General features: G+C 42.4%; 1 protein-coding gene across 2 annotated transcripts; it reads right to left on the bottom strand.

Annotated features, from left to right (window-relative positions):
• Positions 1–3,558: 3,558 nt before the first annotated feature.
• sox2 (SOX3 protein) lies at positions 3,559–11,535 on the bottom strand. Of its 2 annotated transcripts, XM_011479911.3 has the most exons (3): positions 11,351–11,535; positions 8,468–8,532; positions 3,559–5,467 (listed from the first exon to the last, which is right to left on the bottom strand). In XM_011479911.3, exon 3 carries the CDS (start codon positions 5,132–5,134, stop codon positions 4,232–4,234), a length of 903 nt encoding a protein of 300 aa, XP_011478213.1. In that variant the 5' UTR covers positions 5,135–5,467; positions 8,468–8,532; positions 11,351–11,535; the 3' UTR covers positions 3,559–4,231.
• Positions 11,536–17,760: the final 6,225 nt, after the last annotated feature.

Consider the following 17,760-nt stretch of genomic DNA (forward strand, 5'->3'; position numbering starts at 1 on the left):
TGTTAATCTTCATTTGTATTTTATAACTATTGTTTATTTTTATTGAGTTCTGCACTTTTTAACATCGTCATTTTTTACGTTTTTCCAGACCAGTTCAAACTGAAACATCAGGCACTGGTTGTTTAAGACTTTGTTTTATGTCTTTTATCTTCAAATGTTTTGAAATTGAAATTGAAATTTATGGCGTCAGAGATATTCATTTTAACTGGCACATGCATTCTAAATCCTTTATCAATTATAAATCTTTAAATCGTCATAAATCTTTTTTCCCATAATGCTCAGTTATTTACAGTAAATTCCTGCATGCTCACATGATTTTTCCTATTTCTGCTTTTCCCATTGCGTTGCATTATACAGTATGGCATCGTACAACATAAAAGTAACAGAATGTTATTAATTTATTTATTTTTTATTAACTATATACTGTACCTCAACTTGTGTATTCTTGACACTGTGTATTTTTAATGTAGTGGGTCTGTTTTCTCCTTTTTACTGATTGGACCATGAGTCTGGAATAAAGTATATCTATGTATCTATCTATCTATTATTCGATTTTTACCCAGTTTGCACTGCGGTTCACAATACAGTAAACAGTGGAGTACTGTTAATATTGGAAATGTCACTGTAATTTGGGTTTACAGTGCCTTTCTCAAACAAATATTCACCCTTATTAGATTTGTTTCAAGTGTATTGTGTTAATTCACATTTATATTTGTTTTTTATCTATCTTGGCATCTTATATAAATGAGATTTAAATCTTTTGAGTTTCTTGTCTTGTTTATTTATTTTGTTTCTCTGCTTGTTGTTTTCTTATTCATTCCAGCTTGTAGTTTTATTTCTGAACATAGAAAATGCTTGTTAAAATATTCTGACAATAAAATTAGAATGACAGGGATTTTACAAGATGCCCGCAGCTGTGACTTGGATTGAACTGAGATGGGCGCCTGAATGTCTGTTACACCTTAACTTAACCTCTTCACTTTGTGTTGGCACAAACTCAACTAGCTTTCTGTTGGGCGGATGCCGTCTCTTGAGCAGCGGCATGGTTATTTTTGAAGTATTTCCCACTCAGCATTCCTTGTGGTTGTGTATGACACAATAATCACACCATAGTTGTCATCATTTAAACGTTAATATCACGCAACAAAACCAGTTAGTGCTCCTTGGAGTTCAGGCCCAGCCTTGAGTTTTTTTATCTTTTATTTGGGGATTCACCTTTGAGTCAGAGAGGTTTAGATACGATCAGATGTGACTATCGGTGAGGAGGGCTGTCAGGGAATGAGTGAAGGACGGATTGGAGAGGGGTGCAGAGGAGAGGGATGACTCTTGATGGGTCAGCCCAAAAGCCCTGACCCCAAGAGGATTTGATGCAATTTTCCCACGCAGGGAGTCGACCTGAGAAGAGCTCGTTAACAACATCTGCCCCAGTTCAGGGAGATTAACCCCCAACCCCAGCCCCCGCACCTCTCCACACACCACTCTGCTGTCAATCTCTTAAACCTCACACAGGTCTTTGCACACCGGACAGGCCTGCTGGACAGCACCCCCCCCACCCCCACCCCCTTCGGGCTGAGGATCCCAGCCAAAGCAAATCAATACAGTCTGAATGTGCCGTTCACTCCTTACACCTGAACTACCCTGACGTCCGGTCAGAGGAGCTTCCAGATTTGAGTCTGAGATTATATCAGGCAAGAATATGCACAAGGTGTGCCCCCGCTGTAAGCTGCCGAGCCGGTCCAGCAGGAAAGGTGGTGACGTCAGCAACGTCAGTCTCCCAACATGAACCGTGTCACCATTTTCCACTGACGTAAAAGAGTCCTCCAGCACCCCATCCACAGCCATTAGCACCTTCTTTCCTGTTAACTCCCACAAGATGTGTGGGTCTGGCAGGGCATGTTCTGACATAACATGAGCACAGAGACTGAGAACAAGACTGATTGATACATGGCCCATGGCGGTGCTGCTGTAAGGTCAGAGCCATTAATGTGCCGCACACACAGATCATCAGACAAACAGCAGCAGAATCCACTGGGAATCAGCTGAATCCGTGTTCTACAGCTCTATAATTAGGTTAGTTTTTTGGAGAGGGGGTTAAGCAAACAGGGCCTGTGAGGTCATAGGCAGATGGAAGCGCAGGATCTGTCTCCACTTGCTGAGTGGGCACAGAGTCCACATGACAGGGAGAGGCCCTCTGGGCACTCAGCAGGGGGAGAGCAAAAGATGGGGGCTGGTGGTTTGGAGCCAAACCCAGACGATCGAGCTGCCCGAATATTCAAACATGAATGCAAATGCTGCAGTTTCACACCTTTTCCTAAACAGGCTGTAGGCTTAGACATAAAGGGAGATACATTTGACTAAACTAACATGTCTAAGCTTTTAGCTGTTTAGAGAAAACTTTGTGGCCGACAATAATCTCAGAACTGGGTGCCTCCTCCTGGTGACACAGTAAACAAATTCTCAGTGGTAACTGTGATCACTACTGTCGAAACACAGAAAACGCTTCCACCACCACTAAAAGAAAAGCTGCTTATTACAAAAAAATGAGTAGGAAAGTGAGGTTAGTGGCGGGAGGCTGCTGGCACGCTAGGCTGACTTAAACCCTGTCAGTGAACACAGGGAGGTCTGGATAATCTTTCCCTCCACAAAGGTGTGTGGGACTAATCCAGACTGCTGTGCTGAGCTGTGGATCCAGTCCTGCAGGGAGTGTGGGAAGGCAGGGCAGCCATTACTGTGGGTCTCCTGGTTTAAGTTTCTGAAACTGCCCCCCAAAAGCTCCTTAAGGTTTTTTCAGAGCACTTTTGGTGCGGAGATGCAGCAATCTTCAGTTTGTCGAGAGGAAATATTTTAAGACAGATTTTAATTTGTAATGTCAGTTGAATTCAGAGATTACTTTGCGGGTTAGATAAGGATTTTAAATGAAAAAATAACTTCATTTAGTTACAAACTAGACTTAAAATCATCCCTGAATTTCTACAGCATTACCAAAATGAAAAAAACTCTCACATGTACATTTTGGACTGCTTTCTTTTATTGTAACCACTTAAAGCTTTATATAAAAAATTACCCAGAATTAATCAGTAACAATAGGAATTGGTGAGGTTATTAATTTCTTACATTGGTAAATTGGAAATTCTCAAGAGATCCAAGTAGGATTTGAGTGATATCCCATTCACAAAAATGACGGGTCCTGCTTTTCCACTTTTAACTTTAGGACACTGAAAAGGGTTTGTGAACGGATTTATTCTGAAAAAAGAAACAATAATTTGAAGAGTGAAGAAGGAAAAAGAATCAAAATCCAAAAAGGTGAGGACTCAGACCCTTATTTTGGAATTGCCCTTAAATGCAGTAAATTAATACTTGTACTTTTTTAGTGCGCTTCACCTGATTAGTTGCAAGACTTATTTTTCCCCATCAAATAATTGTATCAGTTTTGTAAAGAATATAAAGGATGTCTAGAATAAAATTGACTGAAAAAGAACCACCTTGTGTCTCATGCCATGCCTTGAGAAAATTTAGACACATTTTTTGGCTTTTTTCACACAAAACACAAGTCACAAATTTACGTTTCGTAAAAATTTATTCAGAATAGAGGATGGTCTTAAAATGTGTAGAAACGTCCGTTTAAATAAACCTTTTTTTGAGTAAATGTTTGAAGGAGACACCGTCCAAAAAAAAACAGTCACGGAACAATTTACAAAATAAAAAAGGAAAACAGATTTCTTTTTCTTGACAAAAGCATCAGGGTCCACAAGCTAAAAGGAAATAAAAACAAACAAACAAAAACATATAATGCTATAAATAAAGCTTGCGTTTGCGCCCGCACAGTCTTTACATTTCATTCTAGCTCGTGGGAAGAAAAACAAAGAAAAATCTACAAAATGTGGACACAGTGAAGACGACTGACATTCTACATGACATGTAAACATTTATGAAGAACTGGCCATCCAGCTTTTCTGAAGTACACCAGCCCCTTCACGAGGCCACATGCCTTTTCATTGACAGAAAATGTGGCATAAAATATAGAATTCCAATTCTTCTAGTTCGGTTGATTGCTTCTATTGTGCTAAAAAATGCCTCTCAGCGTTTCGGTTCTGGCCTAGGTTCCGATCCATTTTCAGTTCATTTCAAAATGGACTAGAACAGAACTGCTTTTTATTTGTTTAGCAACCAAAAAAAAGAAAAACAAGTTCAAGTATCCAAGTACCTTTGAGCAAAAGTCTGTTTTTTCTTCTCAGATGTGAGTGAGAGGTAGCGTCCCGTTGACGCCGGTCCCTGCGCTCTGATAGTGCGGATGGACGCTGTGTAACCGGCTGCTCTGCAGGGAGGAGTGCTCCGCGCTGTCCCCGCCGGGAGGCAGGTACATGCTTATCATATCCCTCAGGTCCCCCAAGCACGCCCTTTGGGAGTGGGACGTGATGGCCGGCGGCGGCGAGCTTGGCTCCGTCTTGCACACGGAGCCCATGGAGCTCAGGCCCATGGCGCTGCCGGTCTGCTGCGTATACGCCGGGGACATGCTGTAGGTGGAAGCTGCGTTCATGTAGGTCTGCGCCGAGGACATCATAGGGTACTGCAGACCTGCCATCTCGTATCGATGCATCTGCTGGATCTGGGGGCTGTTCATGCTGGGATGCTGAGGGTAGGCCAGCTGGTCCTGCATGAGGGAGTACGCGCTGTTCGTCCAGCCGTTCATGTGCGCGTAACCATCCATCCGCTGCCCCACAGACACAGAGTTGTTGACCGCGTTGGCTCCCGGCGCCAGCAGTCCTCCTGGCAGGGAATACTTGTCTTTCTTGAGCAGGGTTTTGGTCTTCCTGCGTGGACGGTATTTGTAATCCGGGTGTTCTTTCATGTGCATCGCCCGCAGACGCTTGGCCTCGTCGATGAACGGCCTCTTCTCTGCGTCGGTGAGAAGTTTCCAGTCAGCACCAAGCCGCTTGCTGATTTCAGAGTTGTGCATTTTGGGGTTTTCTTGTGCCATCTTCCTCCGTTGCCCGCGGGACCACACCATGAAAGCGTTCATTGGTCGCTTGACTCGCTCCTGGTCGTTGGCGCTGTTGTTCTTCGCGCCCGCCGCCGAACCCGAGTTAGACTGCGGGAGCGGGGTCTTGATCTCGGTTTCCATCATGTTATACATTCAGGCAACTTTAAATGATCACTGCCAAGCACATAAAAAAGTTCACAAAACGACACCAAGAGTCAAAAGAGGTGGTGGTGACCTACTGATCAGTCTCCTGTGAGAAGCGCAAAAAGTTGTGCCTGAACGCGCCCGCAGGTGTTCGTGCTTTCCCTCCGCTCTCACAGCTGCTCTGCTCCTGGGCTCTGAAATACAAGTCTGTAAACTTGTTCGCCAAGCTCATGTGTTAATAGGCCTAGAGGCCAGATCATGTGATGCTGCTTGAGAGTCTCACAATGAAGAGCGAGCAACCAATCCACGCGCAGCTCCAACATCCAACCGCAGCGCACGGAGCTGTTTGGGTAAAAGAAGGAGGGAAGGGAGAAGCGAAGTTTGAAAACTAAAGCGCAGACCAGCAATCTCTGCAAATATGATGCATTAATGAGCTGATTGTGGAAAAAAATAGAAAATTGTGTCGTCGGTCATAGATAAAACTTTGGCTGCGCGTAATTTCTTCTTTAAACATTTTTTCTTTCCTTAAGTGGAAGCACGTTAATACTTTGCTTTTCACAAACAAAAATAATAATACCAGGGTCTAAAACTATAAATAACTGAGTTAAAATATTCGGTGCGTAATATTCTTATTTCCGGCGTCACTTTCGCTCAAACCATTAAAAATTACAGAAAAGTTATGTACAATCATTTTAAACTTACGTTTTTACATTCCCACGAAAGTCTTTTTTTCCTAAAAACAATTTTAATTACTCTAAACTATCTTTCATTGTTGGAATAACATTTCCAAACTTTTTTTTACCACGTTTAACACCAAGAAGCCAAGATGTGTTGATGTGTTTAAAACTTACCAAATCCTCATTTGCTAACTTAAGCCGACTTCAAAAAGCAAGACTAGTAAAAAAGAGAGAGAGATCACTGTTCTGTAATTCAAAACTGCAAATGAGTCCTTGAAGAAAAGGTGAAATTCTAAAGGCGCATTGTTAGGAGAAGTGCAGGGAAAAAGAGTGCTTAAACCCAAATCAAATCCATGTTTGCCGAAATGTGTCTTCACGGTTTTGAACCCTCTGGAGGTGTAACTTTAATACATCAACGACCTCTTGTGGAGGGACACTCACGAGCAAAAGTTCAGGCCGGAACTGAGCGTCACCTAATCCAGTCGGGCTCCTGTTTGCCAACTCGGTTTTAGTGTTATTGGCTGTCAAAATGATTAGCATGGATGGAGATCCCCACCCCACCGCGCTCACATTCTCCTTATTTGCATGTGTCGCCTAACAAATGACTCTCGCTGAAACCGTCCAGAACACGGACAAATTTCACACCTGCTAATGGCACAGGGAGGATCGGCCATCGAAAGCGACCGTTGACGCCTCGGGATGCGCGCGGATCGCTCTGGCATGCGCACGGGACTGCGCGGCCCTCCGAAGCTGCATTTGTGGGAGAAACGCAGATTCCGCAGGGCCTCTGCAGGCGCACCAGAGGGCCCCCAGACCCATCATTTATGAAGCAAAATACACTTGAAAACACAGATTTGAAGCTTTTTTTAAAAACAAAAAATTAAATAAGTTACTCGTCGCTTAAATAAAAATTTCTAAAAGATAAATTCATTTTTAACAGTTTAATGCTTTGGGCCGAAACAATTGCAGGGTTAAAAAATATCTCAATCCGTCCATGACTTTAGAAATACCTCAAATAAAAGACCCTTTTTAAAGAAAAATATTAGATATTTTGCCAACTCTAAGATAAAATGTGATACATTCTCTTACAGAGGAAAAAAAAGCTATAAGCTGCAGTGAACCTGCTCAAATGAGACATTATTGCGCGCATTTCATTTACCCGGTCAATGGGGCGTGACTAACAGAGTAGGAGCAATAAAAGTTACGTCCAATTAGTAATCATGTAATTCTCAGGGAACAGTTATTTGTTTATCAGGTCACATATCAATGCTGATCCGCATGTAATCTCCTTATGGAAATTGACCGACAGCAGAGAGAGGGCGAGTAGAAAGCACCAGGAGTAACGTGGAGTTTCATAATGAGGGCCTCTGTGCAGCTAATTTCCTAATTAAGGAATGGAGGACCACCACCACGGATTCAACGAGCCCCACAGCCCCGAGGGGGCTCCCAGGGCGCACGGCCGCAGCATCCACGCTGAATGTTGGGAAAATATCCCTGATCTCAAGTGGGAGCGTAAATGTGACCTAAAAATAAAAAACAAAATCTGAAATGACTGCAGGGTGCACATGGAGAGAATTTCAATCACTCAAAATTAAAGTGAGCCAACCTTGCAGGATTTATGCAACACAAGCTTTTCCATAATTTAAAGATTTATTTTGCACTTTTCCAATTAATTGTATTTATTTAGAATGGAAAAAAACTTAGATCAGTATTAGTCTTTAGGGCTATTTTAAAATTAAAGAAAGTCAAGAATAATTTAGGAAAACTGCATTTGAGCTGTAAATTACATCAACGTTCTTAAAAAAAGCACCTTACTTTATTAATTAATATGACATAAATCTAAGTTTGTCACTCCAGTTTTATACGCTTGTCCAGCTTGTGTGTCATCTGTTTTGTTGCATTTTTCATTGTTCCAGTCTGTTTTAACTTGTATTTTCTCATTCTATTTCAGGCCAGATATTTTTATCATTGAAAGCTGCGCTCCAACCACGGAACATCATTTAGATGCATTCAGTTCAATACCCCTGAACCCTCAGAATGAGTAACTTTTTTTGTTTCTGCCCAGAAAGGCTTTCGCGAAACAGTAATTAACAAGGAATGGCTTTTTTAATTAAAGCCACAATGGGGACTGTCTCATTAAGATTTGCATCATCTCTTCCCCCCTCACTGCACTCCTTTTTTTTTTTTGGACAACGAATGCAAATGAAGATGCAATTTACGCACGCTCTGTTGTTCCCATTGTGTGGCGTGAATGGTTGCGTCCTCCCAGTTCAGCGCAGGTAAAATAATATTCACGGGTCATTTAGAGCAAGAAATGTGTTGCTATTATCACCTCCTCATTGCACCAGGCGAGTATTCCCAATGATCGAGGATCATGGAGGAGTTAGAGGTGGCGTTTATGAAATTAGTGGATTTTTACCTGTTAAGCTGCTTAACGCAGGTGGTTTAACTTGATGTCATCAGTTTAAATCAATGTACGTCATCTGCAAAGTTTTACCTGTTGGCGCTGGATTGGAAAATGCAGCAACAGGTTGTTGTTTTAATTCTGCTTATAGACACAAACTATCTAATAAAATGCAGTTTTCCAAATTAAGGTTTCACATAAGAGTGACAGAATAAGTTGCCCATTGTTTTATTTATGTATTGTTTGTTTGTATGAACTTACCAGACGTCTGGCTGATCATCTCTGCTTTTGGTGCGATCCGTGGCGGAGATGAACCGGACTCAGACCTTCAACAGAAACAGAACAGACTCAGACGACAGACTGAGACGCGCGTGAGCGTATGGCGCGCTCTTTGACGCGCAGCATCAGGCTGATTTGTATTTTTATTCTCATGTTTTTGCACTCAAGCGGCCAAGTCGTTTAGGAATGCGGCCGCTTCAATTTCTTGTAAAACAAGGATGCTTCACAGCAACCCCCCACCACACCCCACACCACCACCCTCGCCGCTTAAGCAGGCGAAGCATGTCCTTCCTCATTATGTTATCGTATACGCACAAGGCCAATCCTGCTGACGCAGACCCGGTGTAATCTCTTTAACCCGCCACTGTGAGCAGAGCAGCCGCGACCACCCAACTCTGCTCCACCTCAGTCTGCACGCGGAACAGGGCTTCAACTCGACACCTTTGGCTCACAGCTGCTTATCATTTCAGACATGTTTGATCACACACGAGCTTAACAAGAGCACTCTGCGTAATCACGTGCAGCGGCGTGTAAACTGATCCTTCAATTTCCACAAATGACACAAACCTTTTTCTCTAAATGGCAAAGAGGGACGTCATTAAAAAAGAGGGGAAAAAAGAACTATAGCCTCCTGATGTATTTTTCTGAGATTACAGGAATCCACACATTTGGGATATGATGCGTTAAATGAAAAAAGAGAATTGTAAATCCACATAAAGATAAATTCAATTTAAATTAAATTATGCTGAAAATTTGGGGGGGAAATATTTCCTCTGCTTCCAGGCCATAAAGTCATTGCGCAACATGATTTATATGTTTGGTCAGGAACAAAGTCTCCGCTTGATCCTCTTCAGCCCACACTTGATCCTGTAATCTGCGCGCTTTTCATCCATCACCAACAGACAGACACAAGTTACTTCTCATTTTTCCTTTTTTTAACTACTCAAAGACGCACTTTAAATGATGCAAAATGCGGAGTACTGGCGGCTAAAGTCCGTTTGGAAACCAAATGAAAGTCATAATCCTCCACTGCATGTGGATGGCACTATCAAGCCATAATCATTTTAAGCACTGATACAAGCCCACGAGCTAATTACAGAGCTCATTATTTTCCATGTATTCCTTGAATCGTTGCCATGTTCGGTTTCTCTACAAACAATGGAAACTTTCTGCGTTTTTGTTTGGACGAAAGTGCTGAGTCGCCACGGTTTGCTCTCTGCCGTGCCCAAATGAGCGGCCTTCTTTTGTTTTAGTCATAATTAAGATCCCACTAATCTAGCCTCTTAAAAAAAAAGGAAACAGCCCTTTTTGTCAGGCCTCCATTAGTTTAAGATAATATTGTGAGGATGCACAATTAATTTGCAGCCTAACTGTAATTAATTAGATACACCCAATTTTGTAATATGATTAATGGCGCCAACTTATCTGTTTTCTCTCCCAAAATGAATATGTAACAGCGATACAACGCTCAGCCTTAATTGCAAAAATAAAAAATGGAGGCTTTTAGGAAGAAAACAGCAGGTTAGGGTAATTATGAAAGGTAATTTATGAAATCTTAAATTAGAAACAAATAAAGTTTAAAATGATACATAAATCATCAGTGCCATAATGTGCAATCTGACTGGGATTTGGGGGAAAATGACAAATCCTTGTTGCATGCCAAGCACTTGATTAAGCAGATAATGGTCATAAATTTAGTTCCAGTCAAGGTCTCATTAAAACAGGCATAATTTAATTAAGAGTTAGCCATCGCCCTCTAAATATATTAATTACCTTGAGCATGCTGAGATAAGTGTGGTGATTACTGCGTATTTGATTAAAGGTAAGTCTCGAAAGAGAAGAGCAAACTAAGGTGGGAAGCCTGCTGCACTGACAGGATGAAGGATGCTCTGGCCTGAGATGAATTTGGTCACCTTGCTTTGGGTTGAGCTCCAAGAGGTGAGCCAGAGGACAACCAAGCTGGTGAGAAGGCACGGGTGCTCCAGGTGTGTTTGGAAGAATTTTAACGCAAAATTTTTTGTGTGAATTGTATTTTGTTTCCTTTATAAAATGCATTTGGGGAAAAAGTAATCAAAATTTGTCTTTTTGTATTATTTTTCCTCTTACTGACCCAAAATAAGTCATGGTCAGTTATACGCTTGGTGGCTTCCATGAAATAAAGGCTTTTAAAAGAAAACAAAAATATTTCCAGGTCACTAAAAAATATCTTCTTTTATCCGTTTGAACTTTTCACGACCGTTAGTGTGTTGTGGCATCTATTTGCACATGGACACAAACACACACACGCTGGAGTGTGCTGAGGAGGTGCAGCGGTGACGGCTCATTGCCCCACAGACTGATATGTCAATGAAACATACAACATGTTGCCGCTGCATTGGAGAGATTTCCAGGCTCACTCCTCTCCTGGCTGACAGCAGGACAAAGCCCCTAAGCTACTATTATCTGCAAGCAAGCTTTCAGTGCTGCTTTTATCCGTTCTTTCACACATAAAAACACAGATATGGAGCTCTGCATAAAGCCACTGGTGCATCCGAAGTGGAAAAACCACCAGAGGTGATGCTCAATTGGTCGGTTTTCTCTTAAAAATAATAAATTGTAGGGAATTCTAGAATTGTAATGATGCAAGTGTAACCCTTGACAACTTTAGTGGCAATTATGTATGAAGATCAACAGGTGAAGAAATAAGCTTTTTGTTTTCTTTTTGCAAAATGAGGTAAACTCCTTACAAATCTGGTTTGTGTGCAAAGACCCTAACTCGGAGAACACAAAGCCTTCTACACCACCTTCTCGACAGCCCCCTCCCTCTTCCCTCCACTCTTTCTACAAACCTCCTCCCACTGTGGCCAGAAAATTGAAGACACTCACCAAGTTCTCCTACGTTGCAAACCTGCTCGTGTCTCTCTGTCCTCGAGTTGAGCTTCAACAGCTGACAGACCCAGAGGCAGGACCGTGGCCGAAAAACCAGCCATTCACACAGAACGTTACCTCCACCATCGCTGCTCCCAGTGTGGCGGAGGACCTTGAAGCGTGAGAGAGCCGGGCAGTTACTGGTGTGGCAATGCAAACTGCAGCCCAGCTCTCCCTGCTCTGGGACCCATCTCATTCAGCTGAGAATGCTTCATACAAAAGTTGACAATGCACCAGTGAAAGCCATTGTTGATATTCAACATTTTTTAAATAGCTGAACAGAATAGACAACAAGGCAGGCTGCAAAACTTGGCAAGGAAATACTGACCTGGAGCTTCACATTTGAAAGGGTTTTGCAGGATGAGAGCAAAGAAGGCTGTTGTGTTTAAAAGAGGGAGAGTTGGTGTGAAAGAGTCCAAAAAAACAAACATCCCTGGAGAGACTTTCTGTGCAGCTGGAAGAGGACAATCACTCTGAATAGTCACAGGCATATACGTGTTACCAAGAACAATGAAATTAGCGTAACCGGATCTGATTTGAAGCAGGATATTGTATTTCTCACACTTGAGCCAAAAGAGAAGTTAAGTCAAGCTGATAAACTGATTAAAAACATGCCAGTGTCAATCTAAAACGATTAATATTCATGTCCTCACATCACAACTGAAGGCCCAACTTCAGCTGTGATGTGAGTCTTCATCCATCTGTTTCTGTTGCACAGGATGACACGTCATTGAAAACAGTGTTCTGTTTCCGTCATTGTGCCGCTGACAAGTTTGCAGATGGGTATGGATGTTTGAGGGGCCTTCAGACCATCCATGTGTCACAGCATCACAGCACTGCTCATGCTTCAGAAGATATCAATGCTTCCAATATAGATGTGTGTGTGCATATTTGCTGGTAGCCTTGGGCAGATCCCAGTGTTGTGTTTCATGCATCCTTGTGGTGGAAGTAAGAGGAAGGGAGGAGTAAAGCCGGATTCGTGTGAATTTCAGCCGACTCACTTGATCACTGCAGCTCCATAAAGTCAAACTTAAAAATAAACAAAAAGAATTTGGATTCTTTCCCTAGTTTAAATTAAGACTGATCTGAAATCTGAATGCAGATCGGGATCCAGATTTTGGATTTATTCATTTAGTCTTACGGGCAAAAAATATGTGAAAGAAGAGGAGGAAATTACCATTTATTTTATTATAACTCTCTTTTTACATGGATGTAAAGGTTTCAGTGCAATAATACAGATTAGTTCTATTTAAACTGCACTTTAATACAATTTGTCTTTTCACGATATAAGATTTAGAGAAAATTAGCAAAAGAAAGTGGGAAAAATTCTATTTTTATCAATTCCAAAAAATGTCCACTGCATCGACATGTGATAAAATATGTGTATTGACTTAATCAATGAATATGTTTATATACAATCCAACCAGATCAATCTGTCTGAGGAAAGTTGTCAATCAAATCAACTCAGAACATTATAAAATTCTTTCAAAATGAAATAAATCAATTATAACTGAAATTGGAAAATACCATTTGAATTGAGGCGTGGTAGATTTATATTACTATAACACAACTATCACAGCGGACAACACACATGTGATGGCAGAAAAAAATGATCAGTCCATCATTCCAGTCCAATGTGTGGAAACACTTTGAATTTAAAGACATGTGACCATACAGTGTGCTAGAATGATCTGTTTGTATTATTTTGATGTGTAAAAAGAACAGTGGGCTGAACTTTAGGACACTAACATATAAATGAATTTGCCATTCATTCTTGTTTATTTGTTTTTTCACATGTATACTTTACACTTAATTATCTTGTAAGAAATAAGGGGAATATGGAAAACTTCACCTGCACTGTTCAGTACTCAGGTGTTTATCTCTGAGTCACACTGGTTGGATTTTGGCTAAATTGGTCATCAGATCGTTCAAAATGAACCAAAATCAAAAGTGAATTGTATTGTCAACCACAAATTATGATATGAGTAGAATTTATGTGACGAATCACTATACTCCAAGTATTTTGCAATAATATAATACTTCTACTCTCAGTTTCTATTAAAGGAACCATGGATTTTAAAGTGCTTCAATGTTGAAAAATAGTTGCTCAAAAGTATAGCTACACTGTAAAGACTGTGATGAAAACATTATCTTTCATTGTCTATTAGTCATTTATTAAACGCTGATTCAAACTCAAAGAAAGTCAAAAAGTTTCTGTTTTCAAAGAGTTTCCAGTTAGTGACCGCTTGTATCTATCCAGCAATTTTAACTTGCCTTTTTATTTTTCCAAAGTGTTTTAAAGAAAAAGAAGATCTTTAAAACAAAAACAATCACAAGTCTGACTTAATTCCCGGAAAGGACAGAAAACGACATCACTGGGCACAAGGGTGAACCAAGAAATTATTTCTGCAACCTAATCTCCTTCCTGGCGTCATCCAGGCCTGAAACCGGAGCGGCCCTTTCCCTCTCTCAAGTGCTGATCTGTATTTTTCATGGATAACTGTGTAAAAAGAGAAACAGGGCCGCTCTACTTAACTAAACTCATCTTTATACAGCACTTTCAATCAACAGCAGACGACACAAGGTGCTGAACACGAAAAGTAAAGAAAACAAACACCAAAACATGTTTTAGTCCTTTGACTCAGACAGAATTAGTATCAGAGTTTTTTTTGCACTAATCTGGCCACACCTCGGCTCTGAGGCAGAAGCCGGTGCTGGCGTAATATCACAGGTGTGTCAGACACAGACAGGCAGAGATTCTGGGGACCTGTGGCGTCTGTACTGGAAACCCACATGAGCACCACCCATCACACACTATTAGCTGCCATCAAAGCTCTAATTTTGCCCTAGCATTACACCCCACTCCCTGAAACCCCCTCCCTCCCCTGCTGGTATGGATGGTGCAGCCTGGTGGGAAAACGACATTCAATCCGCTGTCCGCCCCATTCAGGCCAAATTGGCAAATGACAGCTCTCCACCTCTCAGATTGCTGAAAGTGAAAGGTACCGAGCCTGATTCTCCAAGAGCTGCTGGGGAGGGCAGAGAGGGGAGGAAGGGTGAGAAACAGAGGAAAAGAGAGAAAAAGCAGGGCGAGGAGCAGACCAAGGTGGGTTAACAGCCTCCCTTGTCCTCCTCAGTGGTGATGGTGCTGGACAGAGAACACAGAGAAAAGACAGAGATGAATGGCTACTCAACAGATCAAAGGAACTTCACCACGACCAATGGGGAAAGTTGACCCGAGTCCACTGAATCGGCCACTTTACCACCCCGAGCCGCTCTGAGCGGCGGAAAACAGCATTTGGCCCTATGCAGGTCAACCGCAGCGAGAGGACAGAGTTTAACCTGGAGGATGAGGAGGGGTCCATGCTGACACAGAACCACACGTTTGATGTGTGGCCTCAGCCAGAAAACAACACAGAGCCACATGGAAGCAGAGCCCATGTCCAGAAAAATAACATCTTGTAGCAGCATTTTACTGTGACTCAAAAACACATATGACATATTATGTTAAGATGCTAACTGGCTGGCCAACTGAATGGCGCTCTTACTGCTAATTAAGTGCTAATGGCGGTTCCCCCTGCAGAGAATACTAATTAATGTCCCATTCTTCTGCAGCCTGAGCGCACACTCCAGCGCGGCCTAATGAGGGGAGGCAGGTACGCGTTCTCCCAGGCTGGGTTAATAAGCACAACACAGTGGGTCTGAGTAGAGAGGGCCATACCGGGGGGCCACTTCCTGTTCCCTAATCTTAACCGACCCCCCTCAGAACGCTCACAATGAGTCGTGGAGGTAATGAAAGCACAGGTCCTAGAAAAAAAGCCAGCATGTGTGTGTGTGTCTGTGTGTGGGTGGTTGGGTAGCTCCTTAAAAGTTGTACTCTAAAACTTCATTCTTCAGGGGTGAGTTTGGTAAAACTGAGCGGCTGTTTTCCTACTGGCTGAGTTTTCTCCGCTGCCAGAAAGTGCTGATGTCAATAAGAAAGCAACTTCTGTTTTATTAAGTTTGCAACCGACTGGGGAAGGATGTGCCGCTGCAAAATTACATTACCTGGATGCAGGGAATCAGATTCAAAGTGTCAAAGAATGAGCGGGTGTGCGAGTATGTGAGTGCGTGCGTGAGTGCAAACACCGACTGAGGGTGGTATTGGAATTACCTGAGTGAGATAATGGGGGTGCATTAGATTAACTTTCATTCCCTAAATGCAACACATTTAGGCAATCTTGTCCCCCAAAAACATGTCAGTGTCTGAATGGCCTCCCTCTCGCTATCAGGGGCCTCTGGTCCCCCACGCTGATGCAGCTGGCAAGGCGCTACCGTTGACTGTCAAAACGCAGCGCCAGATCTAGTTATAAAATAATTGAATTTTCATATCAGAGGGGACCAGAGTCCCAGCAGACAATAGGACTGCTGAGTCCTCTCTGATATTGGCTCAGGCCCTTTGCCATGCGCATGAAATCAGTATGTTAATGTTCCGGGGTTTTCTTTTTTTAAGGGCACTTGTGCTCTCGCAATGTACTACCGATGCGGTTTCAAAAAAAAAAAAAAAAATTGCAACTATTGATAAGTAGGCAGCCAGCAAACCCCTCAACCCCTCCTCTCTCCCAACAGGCCCACCCCAGCCCGCCAAGGCTGTAGACATTCTCGCAGCCCTATCCTCCCCCATTATTAAAATTGTAATTTATTTTTCTAAATCAGAATGACAGCTTGCTTTCTTTTCTCCGCAGCAGGCAGTGAATCACCGAGCTTTAATTAGTTTCGTAACTTCTCTGACCCTGCGAGCGCGCCTCTCTGCCGGAGAAAATGGAAGCGGCAACAAAAGCTCCTCTCAGCCCCGGTCGCCTCCGCTTCACTCAAATTTATCAAACTACAGATTTTGTGTGATCTTTCTTAACATTTCACCTCCAATCTTTCTTGCACTTCCTCAAAACACTTCCATTTAAAAACAGCACTGCACTTCCAAGTCTCCTGACCCACCTCTTCAAGAAACTCACGGGATAACCAAACAAGCTAGTTCCAACTCTTTCTCCCCGTGTTTCAGCTGCTTTTCTGTGTGGCTGCTTGAGTTGATTCAACAAAGTCGCAGCAGGTCAAAGCAGCCAGAGGTCAAACTATTATCAGTAGTCTGCCCATATCCAGGCCGCGGCCTTAGCTGCACAGCGACAGGCCGCACAGGGTTCAGAACACTCAATCGGATCACTTCATTGATCTTTGACCTGCTGATATCAGGGTCGAGCTGCAGTCTTAGGGCCGTCAGAGTCAATCATGCAGCAATCAAAGTTGTTATCCATGGCAATACAGGAGCGGCGGATTGACATGAAAGCACGAAAACTCTATACAGATTGTGGCTACAAGGCCAATGAAGAGGACGAGTAAAGTTGGACGAAGACTGAAGATGTTTCTGCTTTGTTCCCTCTGAGTTCAGAAAAGCCGCTTCCAGGCAGAAGGATCCCTGTTTGCTTTGCATGTGCCTGACTTATTAAAGTACCGTAGCTAATATGTTGTAATCCCCGTTATCGCACTCACCTTCTCACTGGCACACCTCTGTTTTGGGCTGTGCCACGGTGTGAACCAGGCCTGCGCCGCCACGGCTGGTCTTTTGCCGACTGATAATTGAATGAGCGATTATCCGTCCCATTAATAGACAATGATACAGAAGGTACTGCCATATGTACAGAATATTAATGAGTGGCTGCAGGGGCCTAGATAAGGGCAGAGCCATGCAGTTGCTGTAATAGGGGTTAAAACAATTTGCCCCCGACCACCCTATCCTTCCTCGCACGCATTTAAACACTGCTCCTGTGCTTCCCTCCTTTCTAATCCACATTCTCTCACTAACTAAGCAGGCTGCCACAGAAAAACCAGAACCCCTCCCTGGTCTGGACTTTACTCAGTGCTTACCTCACTGACACCAAGGACAACCGCTTCCTGTGTTAGCAGCCGAGCTGGGTCAGCAGGCTGTAAAGTCTCACACAAACTGAGAGCAGTTGTTTGAAATATGATGTAAACTCTGCTTTTATTTGAGGCGCATGTCTGATGATTTAAATCAAAACGTTTGAGTCCGACATAGTCTTCAAGTTACATAGGAGCTCACTCAACATAATATTTTCATTAATAAGGTTAAACTGCAGAAGAAATTAAAGTGGCTTCAAAAGTATAAACAAACCCACTTTAATATGTGAACAATTGAACAATATATAGCTTCAAAAAACGTGACACGAGATTGGTCTACACTGGAGACACTGGAAAAAGTCAGAAAACATATGGAAAAAAATCTGACTATTCAAATTTTGGTTTGATTTCGACTAAAATACTTTAAATGAAACAAAATCCAATATATGATTTTGGCAAAAAACAAATAAAACTATTAA

The sequence above is a fragment of the Oryzias latipes genome, chromosome 10, assembly GCF_002234675.1.
Source record: "Oryzias latipes chromosome 10, ASM223467v1".
Lineage (NCBI taxonomy): Eukaryota > Metazoa > Chordata > Actinopteri > Beloniformes > Adrianichthyidae > Oryzias > Oryzias latipes.

What these genes read in the sequence shown, in the direction of transcription:
- sox2 (XM_011479911.3), bottom strand. Translation starts at nt 5,134, where the DNA reads ATGTATAACATGATGGAAACCGAGATCAAGACCCCGCTCCCGCAGTCT.